Source organism: Catharus ustulatus, chromosome 13 (assembly GCF_009819885.2).
Source record: "Catharus ustulatus isolate bCatUst1 chromosome 13, bCatUst1.pri.v2, whole genome shotgun sequence".
In the NCBI taxonomy this organism is placed as follows: Eukaryota; Metazoa; Chordata; class Aves; order Passeriformes; family Turdidae; genus Catharus; species Catharus ustulatus.
Genome location: NC_046233.1, coordinates 13,460,277 through 13,473,325, shown reverse-complemented (window position 1 = coordinate 13,473,325; position 13,049 = coordinate 13,460,277). Strand labels below are relative to the sequence as shown.

The 13,049-nt window shown below is 36.8% G+C and overlaps 1 protein-coding gene across 11 annotated transcripts in view; it reads right to left on the bottom strand.

Moving 5' to 3' along the window:
- The window catches only part of ERC2 (ELKS/RAB6-interacting/CAST family member 2), a 413,636-nt gene that overhangs the window by 238,569 nt on the left and 162,018 nt on the right, over window positions 1-13,049 (bottom strand). For all 11 annotated transcript variants that reach the window (XR_004419294.2, XR_004419295.2, XR_004419300.2 and 8 more), the window contains one exon: window positions 3,090-3,225. Coding sequence is in view for 1 of the 11 variants with exons in the window: in XM_033071602.2 (XP_032927493.1) it covers window positions 3,090-3,225 (136 nt within the window). In the remaining 10 variants the exon portion in view is untranslated. The remainder of the gene's footprint in view (window positions 1-3,089; window positions 3,226-13,049) is intronic.

Below are 13,049 nucleotides of genomic sequence, written 5' to 3'. Positions count from 1 at the left end.
ACAAAAAGAGAGAGAAAAATGAAGGCATTTTAGATACACCACTCTCAAAAAACTTCATGATAAAGTGTTCAAGGTCCAGCTCTCCTGCTGGGATGCTTTGTGTAATATATGACCATCATGTCTGGCAAGATTTGCACAAGTCTGCCCTTGATTTGTGTTAGGAAAAAACACAAAACCTCACAACTACTCTTCATTCCCAAGAATTAATCTGGTTCCCTGATGTTTCCAATTTTACAGTGATCCAAAGAACCCCCCAAAACCACACCTGAAGCATCACTCACAATTACAGGTGATAGCTGAGGGAGACCAAAGTGAATTCCCTCCCCAGGCATGCCAGAGCACTCTCCATCACAGCAGTGGCCCTGGAGTGCTGTGAGATGGGGCCACCAGAGACTCCAACTTGCCCTGCAAGAACAGACACTGGCACATGAACCAGCTTTGAGAGGCTTTTTCCTGAAAAGATTGTGAAAAGTGTCACCAGCATACATGGTGCCACAAGCCTCAGGAGCTATCACACACTATTGAAGCTTCCAAGAACCTACAGACTCCTGAACCTCTGCACAGCCATCAGAAAGCAGAGGAGCAGCTGAATGGGTTTAGCTTCAGCCCCTGCAGGAGCTGTGCACAAAGGGCAGCTCTTGATGGCCCCAGTTTGCCCTGAGCAGCCCCTGGACAACTGTGCTCAGTCTCTTGTTTCATCTTTTCCACTACTTCTGCAAAAGGGACTGAGACTTGGCTGCAGTAAATGTAATTTGAGCAGTCTGACTGCTCTTCAATTCTCAGCTGAGCTTATCACAGCCAGCCAACAGCCAGCTTATCACAGCTAGCCAACAAATACAGTCATTACATCAGGCCAGAGAATTTTAGGATACACTTTTCCCCTAACAGCTCAATACATCATTCACAAATGTAACAAATACACTGTAGACACAAGCGCTGTGTGTTAGAAATGCATATACATGCAGGATGTTTCCACTAAAAGCAGCAGAAATTATTATGAACAGCAAGAAAAGGTTCCTATGGTTTACTATGATGTTAATTAAACATTTATTGAAACACCAGCTAATATTGTTTTTAATTAGCAGATGCACAGTACTCCTAGAATTTTTTTTTCAAAGTATATTGTGTGTGTCATATCATTTGTCTCCCCAAAATTGCTGCCTCATTTAATCCTTAGATAACTACCATTACTTTTTACACAACTCCATGAAGGCGGAAAGGTTTTCTTAAAAAAATTATGAAAAAAATTTCCTTTCTATTCCAAGACTAATTGACGAGAGCTTTAGAATTTATTTGGGTTTGCAACAAGTCAATCACCTACTTATCAGATTCATGTAACAAGACTTGATGCTGTCACGAAGCATTTGTAATTACCTTACCCATACAAATCAACTTACAAGTGAAAAACTTTAAATAAAAATACTTGCCTATCAGCTGAATAAATGTATACCAGTCATGTCACCTTCCAGAGCATTCACTTTATTTGTGAGACTCACTACAGTGTTTTTGTAGAGCAACAAAACCTCACAAAATCTTGCAACCCCAGGGAAACCTCAAGTTTCCAGTCACTCTTCAGCATTAAGAAATGCTCGAGAAGAAATAAGCCAAGGAAATGTGGAAATCTTTGACAGAGGAAATACAACAACCATTTATAGCAGCAAGCTGATAACAAGAGCTGATTGCCTGTATGGCAGACAAGGCAGGATTATCCCTACCTGCAATCCAGCAGCACAGACCAGCAAGGCTCCCATTCTCCTGCTGTTCTTGCAGCTACTGGGAATTTAATATATTACCTAATATATATATTATTGAAAGTATTATGTTGAAGGACATAATTTAAAATTTTGACATTTTAAGGTATATTAACAAGAAATAGCTGTTCTTGGTTAGCTGGTTTTCATAAACTGTTCTTAGTGTATAGATGCTTTGTGAATGGAACAGAGCTATACACCAGACAGGTATTTTCTTTCTAAATTCAAGCCATTCAGCCACACCACCTCCTTTTGCTAGACCCAATCTCATCTCATGTGTAGAAACCTCCAAGAATAATCACATCAAGCATCCTGAGAATGGCTTCTATTCTCTAATCATCAGCCCTCTGTAATAGATTTCAAAAATAATACTGAAAAATATGCCTAATTTATTCCCTTTACTGAAGCACTATAATTACAAGTAGCTGCTCAACACTGAAATTTAATTTTGATATATCATATTGCCAGACCAAATCCTTCACAAGTTTTTCTTGCTCTATCCTGTGCAGTGGAATGCATGGTGATGCAATCAGTATGTAATGACCAAGCTGTAAAGCAAACGTAATACTGCACAGATGCATAAATAATGTATCATTTCCTGAACTTGATTCTGACATAAAGCTTCACCAACACAAGCCTAAAGAGAGATGTGGTGTTAATTTTTCCATTTTGCATATAGGAACACATGAGAAATACAACCATATGAAGCATGAGAGGGTCAAATTCCATCCATTGGAAATTTTCCAGAAATATATTATATTAACCAGATCAAGGCAAAATTGATATTTTGCACTGTAAATTGCCTATAAACACTGGGCACGGAGACACTGATGTTGTCAACAGAAATCAGCACTTCTCTTCGTGGTTTTTCACCATCAGATCTCAGAGAATACTTTTTAAGTCAAGCATCAAATTTGTGGCCTTGAATACAAGTTCCCTGGTATGCAATGTATCACTTAAACAGATCAGTTTAAGAACATTCATTTCTCAACCACCAAACTCAGTGACTTACAAACTGTAGAAATTCTCCCGGAATAAGGCTCAAAGTCTATCTGAAATATAGAAGAGATATACTTGAACCTTTTCTTCCCAACTCTGAGAAGTAAACAGTTGCTGATGTAGTAACTGTGCAGAGGTGTTCAAATTCTATTTTTTTTCTCACCCTAAATAGTAAATATTTCACGGATACAATTGAGGTGAGCAGTGCATCCTCTGGTAGAAAAGGAGGGACCATCAGCTCTTTGTGGGAACAGATTCATTACACAACCTGGAATACACACACTAGAATAGAAGTGTATTTTCTTAGAAAGATTAAAAAAAATGGAAAAGTAAACTCACTTGTAAATGCTGAGAGTTGTCAGTCATATTGTCCTCTCGCCTACGGACTTCTTCCAGCAGCTGTGCATTCTTCTTTTTCTCCAACTGCTGATTGTGCTTCAGGTTGGCAACCTTCTTGTTTTGGTCCTTCATATGTCTAAGAATTGCACACACACACCCATTAGTGTTAATGACTGCAATCACTTCTTGTGCAATAGAGATTAATTTTGTGACTGCAACACAGGACATCAATTCTCCAACAGACACAAGTTTTCCAAGCATCTGTTGTAACAACAAAATTTCATCTTGTTTTCAAGGTGGTATATCAAAACAGCTTTCAATTATAGAGTGGCAAAGCAATTTATTTAGGTTTACAAGGTTTCCCCCTTTTTATGATTTCCTCTCAAAAATGCATACATATTCTGAGCTCTATGCAAAAAAATTTGAAAGAGGGAGATTATCCTTACACACTCTGCATTCAGGAACAATTTGAATAGGTGCTTCAAGTAGCATTCATTTCAAAGGAAGCAGAAGGTGAAGGTGATGACTAATGTATGTTGTGAAATTATATCTTTTAAAACCTGGACTACAAATGCAGTGTTTAGGAGAATTAAAGTGTGATGGGGCAGAAGGTCAGGTCATAAATATGCCATGAAGAATAAAGGATGCCTTTACACATAGTTTTGTACATGACAAAAACATTTCTATAATTTTTAATAATTTAATGATGGGACCTCTCTCTACAAAAGATGATCAACAAACAAATTTATGAGCCCTTCCTAAGGAAATGAAACAATCTTTGCCACCATTATATCTTTTCTTTTGTTAAGACTGTATTAATAAAAAAATTGTTTCAATTTTAATTATCTTTTATTGTGGAGGTTATTCATAAAGTTACCAAAAAGCATTTCTGAGACTTAGCATACACCTTTCTAAGAAAGAAGGTAAGCTAATTTTGTCTGTCAGGTAATGAAAACATATCTTTGCAGAAATACTTCCTACCTGCTTGAATTCCTAGATATTATTTTCCAGACTTTCTTTAACTTGGAGGAATTTACTCCCTTTTATCTATAAAAAATAAGTCACGTGCAAATTCCTAATGAGATCTACTCACTAATCCTATTGTGGCAAATGAAGAGAATATTATTCAATGCCCAAAAGGATCACTGAAAATCCCTCCTTTGCTTCCACATCAGAAGTATTGAAAAAAGTTATAGAACACATTTCATTATCAATGTATTTGGCAGAAATTTTTGTGCTGCGACATGGTTTTGTGCTGTTAAAACATAAATTGGTTTCCAATCTCATGTTGAGTAAATAATAAATTAATTTGCATTTAATCTCTGTAAGAAGTTCCATTTTATGCCAAGGCTAGCTGCTTCTGTCATCAACCCTCCCTCACCAAGTTCCCATTTCAGCTTCTCCCTAATGCCACACTGAGAAGTAGAATGTGGTAAAGCTGCAAAGGAAAAACATCTGGTGCCTGTGATATGCAAAATCTTGAAGAGAAGGAAATAAAAGAAAGCTCTCTCGTAGACTCTCTTTATTCACAACTGGCTACATACCCACGGAAATGAAAAGAAAATGCTACAGTTAAAAACCTAGCTGAGGAGTTTTCTTTTAGGCTTGCATTAAAAGTACTGGGACAGTTCAATGTAGCAAATAAGTACAAAAACGTATTTCCCACCAGTTTTTTAGGGTTTTTTTTTAATAGCAAATATCAAACATAATCCTTGGTCCAGTAGAATTTTTGAGTTGCTTGCTCTGGTATGATTTCATGTGGTTCTTCTGTTTCTAAAATGCTTTTGAATAAAATAGATTAGGATAAGTAAAATTATGCATGAGAAATAGAAAAGTATTTGGGAACAGTACCCAATCAGCATAAAATATAATATGCCATGACCAGAGAGGATATATGATTAAAATATCCCCATGGTTTGCTAGTAACAATGCTGATATGCACAGCTGAGTCTACATTACTCTTTATCATGAGGAATTCATTTCATTTGTTCTGCTACACTGCTTGAATTTAAAGCTCTAAGACCACAAAATTCATTAGACAATAAAATAAAGACTACTGCTTAAAACATATGTCTTTAAAACTTGCAGTATATATTTCAGGGCTCTGGTCAGTAGAATTCCTTTTACCATCACAAGTTAATAATTTTCTGCTAATGTAGCATTTTCTCATAGTGTAATTGCCCCAGAGCAGGAAGATGAAATCCACAACTCTCTCCCTCTCCACACTGTTATAGTTCATTTTGAAGTCAGGCATCTATTCTCTTTTAGGGTTAATTTTATTATTTTATTACTTTTATCCTCTTATAGGTTAATTCTTTAACCTCTGAGCCAGACATTACAGTCATCCTAAGCTAGTTAAAACCCATCACTCTGCTGCATTTGTGATTTTACAAACTTCACAGCAATGGAAAGCCAGGCTACAAACCAGTTCTGAAGCACTCAAGTCCACAATGCACTGAAGTGGTGCCAACACTGCACTTGGCTTAAGGAAATTATGTTCTGAGCTCATAAACATTTAAGAAACAAAGCAGACTAAAAAAGCAGCTTAGATGACTAACTCTCTGCACAGATGCTTAATCTTGGCCAACCATTAAAAAGCAGGATTGATGACAGTTTTTCAGATAACAAATTTACATTTGTTTGTGTTCCTATGGTTAAAGCCAGTCAGCAACTGTTATAGAATATCAGCAGCTTAGGAAGAAAAAAGAACTCAGAGTGAAACTAAACTGTCTTGAAAACAGAGTTAGAATATAAACATACCTTGAATAACGTAAAATAAAAATTGTTTTAAATATTTTAAAAAGAAAATTAGTTTTGTTCTGTTCCAGAATTACAAATTAAAGGATGATATCCTACGCATCTCTTAACTTTTGATAATTCAATACCAGAGAAGCACTATCCAGCAAAAACCCCATGCCACATACATACTAGATACCAATAATATTGGCAGTTAATAAAGAAGAGATTAACGATGAGAAAAAGAAAATATTCTAAATAAAATCTTATTATTTTAGTATGTTAGATGTTCTCTCGCTCTTAAGGAAGAGAAGAAGATAATATAAAGTAACATACTCCTCTAGAAGCTATCTTACTACTCATTAAATTAAATTTAGTAATTTGTTTTACCAAGATTAAGCCATTGCTCTTAACTGAATATTCATTCACCTTGGATAAGCTACTCCACAAAAATCAGCCTCTTCCGGAATCTTTCTGAGCTGGGATAATTTTTTATTAAATTTCTCAATACACAGAATGCTCCACAGTAATTAATTTGCACCTCAACTGGGCACTAGACTTAAAATCAGGTATCTTAATGACAGCAATGCCTACACCTCTGTTTTTCTCAGCATCCAACAATTTTTTGAGAAAAGTGTTCTCAGAATGCCAGTGCTGGAGTCAACAGACTGCAGCAGCTCTGACTTCTCTGCTGCTGAAGAACCATCATCTACAACTGAAATATTTAGATACACTCAGATACACAGATCCATGCAAGACAGGAAAAGACAAAACATTCTCAAAGAAAATTTAGCTTTATCTCTTATGACATCCAGTCCAAAGGACTGAGAGCCCATCAATCTTCCTGAGCAAACAGCAAGATGCCCTTACCTCAAATGCACTTTTCTATTTAATTCTATTTAATTTAATTTCTATTTTATTCTATTCAATCTTTTAACTGAAATGTCTTTGTAGCAAACAGATATCAGTGCCATGGAGACCCAGACCCTGGACCAGCAGAAAGATAAACAGCAAAACAGTAGCTCCACTTGGTTCCTGCTGGTATGAACATAACTGCAATGACTACACCTAAACAATGTTTGGGGCTTTTTCTTGCCCTGCAGTAGCACACACATTGATCTCACAAGTCTAACTATAGGACATTTAATTCCTTCAGTTCAACTTTTAAGACAAATATTAAACACTAAGTTTCTCCATGTACATGAGTAGCATTCAGATTCCATTTTACAGTAGTGTGTGTTGTCTAACCTCCAATGCTTTAATCTCTGATAGCTATAGAAAATCACACTATTTCATTAAATTCCCTGTTTTAATTAGCCACCTGGGTACCTTGGCCACAAAGCTGGCAATGACAGCAAAAAATAAGTGTTATATGTTAGCATAGCCTTTACTCTATTTCATAAAGGTTTTTTTTTCCCTTCAAAGCATCCAAAAAATGCAGACATGCAAAATACTCCCAAGAGTAAAATCTGTAGCATTTTCTAAAGGAATATGTCTCTGCAATAATTTTAATCACTTTAAACAGCATTGCAATGGGACCAGCTGTCTGCAAGTCAATCAAAATATTCTCCAGTGTGCTAGGAAGTTGTGTTCCTCAGCAAATAAAAGACAAAAAAACAGAGTGCAAAGAATGTTTTCAGGGAAACAAGCAAAAAAAAAAAAAAAATCAACCCCAAACCAGCCAGATCTATTTTATGAAATACAATGTATTAAAAACAAGTAATTATATAAAATAAGAAATTCTCAAAAATATGTTTTAAAATTCAATATAGTACACTTATTTTAAATAAACAAACATCCCCCAATGTTCTGGGCAGGCACTGGGTAGAATATTACCATCATCATTGCTTGAAATTATTGTCTCTCTTCTATAAATAGTCCACACTTTTACAAAGAACTCATGTATGTGATCAATGAAAAAAATCTTAACATTTTCCTAGGCACTCTGGGTCTCAGTAGCTAGTCATGCAGAAGACCTGATCCTGTAAATCCCAACCATGTGAATGTCCATTCCAAATTACATTACTTCAGTAAGACTCAGTAGAAATATTCCTAGGAGTTCAGTTCTCACTGTCTCAGGAATGAGAGTCCATGCAGGTGCTTCACTGAGTCATGACTAAACCAGCATAAGGGTAATGCTTCAAAATTCAGGTCTAATTTCATTGAAATCCAAAAGCAAGAATTTTATTAAGATATAAGCAAGTTAAGTATTGTTTCTGGCATTTTCATGGAATGCAAATGCATTTGCTACTACCTATCTATAAACAAAGCTGAGAAACAAAGCTGAGTAGGACTCTAAGAAACTAAAATCACCACAAGAGAAGTTAAGAGGGGTACTGACAGACACATTCCTGATACAAGCAAGGACACTGTTTATTCACTTACTGCCAGAGATTGATTTTTTGTAGAAAATAGATATTGTCATAATAATAAAACCTCTACCTGTGACAGGCTGAATTTGTCATACAATAAAGAAAACAAATCTCGAACAAAAGCAATTTTTTCTAAGAGGAAGTTTGACTGCTGAATTTATTTAATAAGCTAGACTATAGTCACTGTAAGTTCTATAATATGGTAATAAAAAAACTAAGCAGTGACTTTCTGTGCTGTCATTTCCGTTTAAAACTTTCACGTTGGGTTTTTTTCCCAATCGAGATCATACAGCCTAAAGAATTATTAGTGTCCAAGACATCTTCTAAAATCTGCTGTCTCCTTATTCTTAGTTTTTCTTATTTTTCTTTTGTTAACTAACACAATTATCACAGATACCAAATTAAATACCTTAAATGAATAAACAAAAGCCACCATCCCAACCTTTGAGAAACTAATGGTCTATCAAATTTAAACATTAAAAGTAGAAATACTCCTACAGTCAAAGACCCTTTAAAAAGCTCACAGATTAATACAGACCTCTACATAGGCATGGGGGTTTGAATGAAAACTTCTTAAGAGACAAATAGATAAAAAATAAATAAGTACTCTTTGGTTTTGTAAAACATATTCTAAAGAAAACAAACCAATAAAATCAAGAAATTTTAAAATGTCTATTGTCATAAAGGCCACATCATTTTGGAGGAATACTTCATCCCAAATCTTAAGGAATTACTTTCTTTGCATATCTGACTAACATATTGCCATCCTATAGAAAAAAAATCCTGTATATCCTGTCTCAGCATTGCCCTTCTTGCCCTCGTAATTCCAAAGCAGAAATCTAGCAGACCTTACTCCCTCTCTTTTCCTTTTCTCTTTAAAATAACTATGTTTTCCCCTGTCCTTCCCACTGAAAAGGAGCAGGAGCAAGAACTTCAACTCCCTTTACAATTGCTTAAACTTCTAACCTGTGTGACAACATGATCTATAACCCCACAAAATTTCATTTTTACAATTGTGCTATTTGATCTTGTAACTTAAAAAAAAATCTATCTACAGTGGCATAAATGGAAGTAGTTCAGCTGCTTTAGCATGTCTATCATTTGGATGAGACAGCAAGCTGGAGTGGATGCTCTCTGCAGAGACAGGAAAATGTTGCCAGCCTGTGGCTGGATCTGCCCTTTTGCCAGGAAGGCTAATGGGATATTAAGAACTTCATGCAGGAAAGAAGTGAAAACTGACTAAAATTTTGGTGCCATTTGAGCAAGAGAATTTGCAAACAGGTAATTCTCTCTGGTTAACCTTGTCCAAACTGACTTTAGATAATAAAGGCCACTATTTTCCACAGGCCTCAGAAAATACTATCCCAAGAAATTAATATTATCTCTGACCAAAGAAGAATGCTTGCTCTTCTTTGTGCCATTCACCTGATGCTGAGGCTGTGACAAACTCCACATCACAGCTCATCTGCTCATCAGAACTCGGAGGGACCCCTCTGTGTTCTCTCCACATCTCTTTGATAGAAAGAAATTGAAACAAAAAGACAAACACAAATATGGGACAAAAAAATCAACCAAACCGAGTAATATTAATTTTAAAATATCTTTTTAAAAATAATTAATTCCTATATCCCTAATTTTCCAGTTGAATGCAAAAACACCATCATGTCCAGAATTAGCAGCTAACATAAATTAATTTTAGTATATTCAATGTTTTCACTACTTTCCCAGCTCCTATTACTGATAGGTTACATAACTATTTCAGTTTCACCCAAAGGAGCATGCTTGTAGACCACAGAGACCAGAATGTCTCAAAAAAACCCTTCTTCCCACCCCCTTACACTCCCCTCCTTTTAATCCTCATCATTTCAATTGCTTGAAGGCTGGCTTCAGGTTTCTTAATAGTCATGTTATGACAATTCTTCACTGAGACAATTATTTTGCCTCCAAATGCAGCACAAAACAATATTATTGTCCTGGGACAGCCGAGAACTCTGCCTGGTAGAAATAAAGCGAGTGTCACAGAAGTCACTGAAACATTTCTCACCTCAAAGGCAAAAATGTGGGAGGAAGGGTTTACCTAACACACACTCTGGGAAGTTTTCCAAAATCTTTATTTAAGAAGTGTTTAGTCTGACACAGTTCCCTCCAAAGCCCTGGAGGGATGCTAGAAATATCCACGTGAGGATAATGCATGAATGAGAGAGGCACTGGAATCCTGCTCCAAACTGTGCTTCATGTCACTTTGTCTCAACACAGATCTGCACTGCAACCACAGAAACCAGCCCCAGCACTGCACTGCTGCCTTCCTCAGCACATTCCTGCTGGATGACACTTCACATGAACATGTGTGAAATTCGTACCAGAACACTCATCTGTCACACATCTCTCTCATACACCCAGGATTGTCGTGCATTTTCTTCTGATGTTCTTCTTTAAAACAAAAAAAAAGGAGCCCTGCTGATGACAGCACACTAGATGAGAAGGATATTTGATCTGATTTAATAATTTAATATTGCAATTGCTTGCTCAGCTATTTCATTAATTGAGGCCATTAGCAATAACTGTATCCAGTTACTGGCTTGACTGCAACTGGAATTTGCAACCAAGAAGTTGCAGCTCTGTTACTGGTCCATCAGGTCCTCCCAACTGTAGCCCAGAAAAGCTTTTTTCTTCAAAATACCAAACTAACAAAGCATCTCCACACAGACAAAAGAACAGAAAAAAAAGCTCCACCACCTCCAGAGTCTTTGCAGTTTTTCTCTGCATCCTCCACAGCCTGTGCAGCCCAGCCTGACAGCAGTCAGCATCACACCTCCTCTGCAGCACTCCACGTTTCATTGCAATTTCCTTCTGGATCAAATCTTTTGACTGCAATTCCTGGCTCACCCTAGAAGGTCTCAAGATCAATCCAGCCATTATCATCCAATACATAAATCAAGCTTTCCATACTTCTGCAGTAACTTCTTCAGACCTCCAAACAAATCAGGTGCACTTTGTATGATTCTCGTTTAGACATACAAACTTGTCCTTATTGTAAACTCAGATCAGAGCACTGTCACATTGCCCAGGGACCTTGCTCCTGCACTGTGAAAGCAAACAATGAGTGGAAGGAGTGGTTCCACCAATAGCCCCATTCCTAAATTTAGTGCCCCTGTCTCTTTTCAGTCACAGCTTTTTGAGGGCAAGCTGTGCTATCTCACAATGATTCTTCACTCCCACACCCCTCCACCGAGCCCAGGGAATCCTGACACACTGAGCTCAGGGCGTGCTCTGGGGCTACTTTATGCACAGGGTCAAGAGGTAACGAAATCTGCCCTCTGCATCTTGCCCCTGAGGAAAACTAGTGCAGGCAGCAGGTCTGGAGAAGCATAAGAAATATTGATGTCTTGAACCAGTAATCATGACAGGGAAGAGTAACAGTTCCTGCTGTTCTCTCTTCCCCAACACAGAGTTGTGGTGTCACATCCAACCAAATCCAAAGTTGATATTTTTCCTTTAGTGAGGTAGAGCTTTTTCTTCTTCATATCTATTTCATTCTGCATAGTCATTTACTTTATAAAGTATTTACCCTCCAAATCAAATCTCAAAAAAAAGCAAATCACTGAGAAATTACAAAATATCCTTCCTCATTTAAATAATTCCTTTATATTTTAACCTTTGCATGGCTTTCAGCAAACTGAAAGGGAAAGTACAGAACAAGGCTGACAAGTTCAGTAGTGAGTGGCATGAAATTGCACAACAATGCATCATCTTGTTCCAGAGCCCTATTTGTAGCTTTTTATTGTTCATTGCTATGATTTCTGCTTATTCTGGAATATAATATTTTCCTTTTTTTCCCCCTTACAGTAGAATACCAAAGAAATAAACTTTCTACCTTACTATTTCTTATAAAAAGAAATTTACAGAAGTTTAAAACCACACATAAAATCAGAAAAATCTAAATGATCTCATCTCAAAATGTCATCTCTTTCAAAATGTTTAAATGCTAAAGCATTGGTTCTGCATATCTAGCAAACAGACTAAAAGAGAATGACATGTCAGCAATCTGCCTGTTATCCAACGTGACAACTGTGTTTCTCACTCAGAATAACCAGTCTCTCAGAAGAGTAATGTATATCACAGATTCTCTCAGTTTTCAGTAGTACACTATCTCAATTTCTCCAGGGAAGTTATCTTTGAACAACATATCGCTCTGCCCTTGGAACCATCAACCTGACATTTGACAAAACTGTGGACGGCTTGTAGGTTAAATTTAAAACTCCACTGAACCTTCCCTTGCCCATCTCACTGAGCTCTGGCCTCCCACAGAAACAATTAGGAAGGTCAACATCAGAGCTGGTGGGAAACTTCCTAGCTCTGGTCAGTACAATTCACATGGAAAAAATATCCATCTCCTCCTTACCTGCAGGTTAAAAAGTTTGGGGAGAACCTGCTGTAACCTGAAGGTGTGGGGATGTCACTGTACTGATGGTTGTACTCAGAATATTTTTATCTTGTACAGGCAGGTGCACATGAGAGCAATGTATTTGATTATTATGCCCATTTATTTGATTTTCTTGTTTGTCATCAGTATCAATAGCCTACCATGTTATAAAGCAAATGCAGCATTTTTCTAACCATAACCTCACAGGAGTATGGATGACAAAAAGGACAGTTGAGAACATACTGATCAGCAGGAATTATGGAAATTAATAGATCTGTTTCTTAAATTAAGTTCTGGCTTTAATGAAGATTCAAGCTGAGAAAACTTAACACTTCACTGAATTCCCACAATAAATTTAAATCATACTCTACAACTTATCTGGGACTCTAGGGATGGAAGTTGGCAGGGTTATGAGGACAGTTTGCTTCA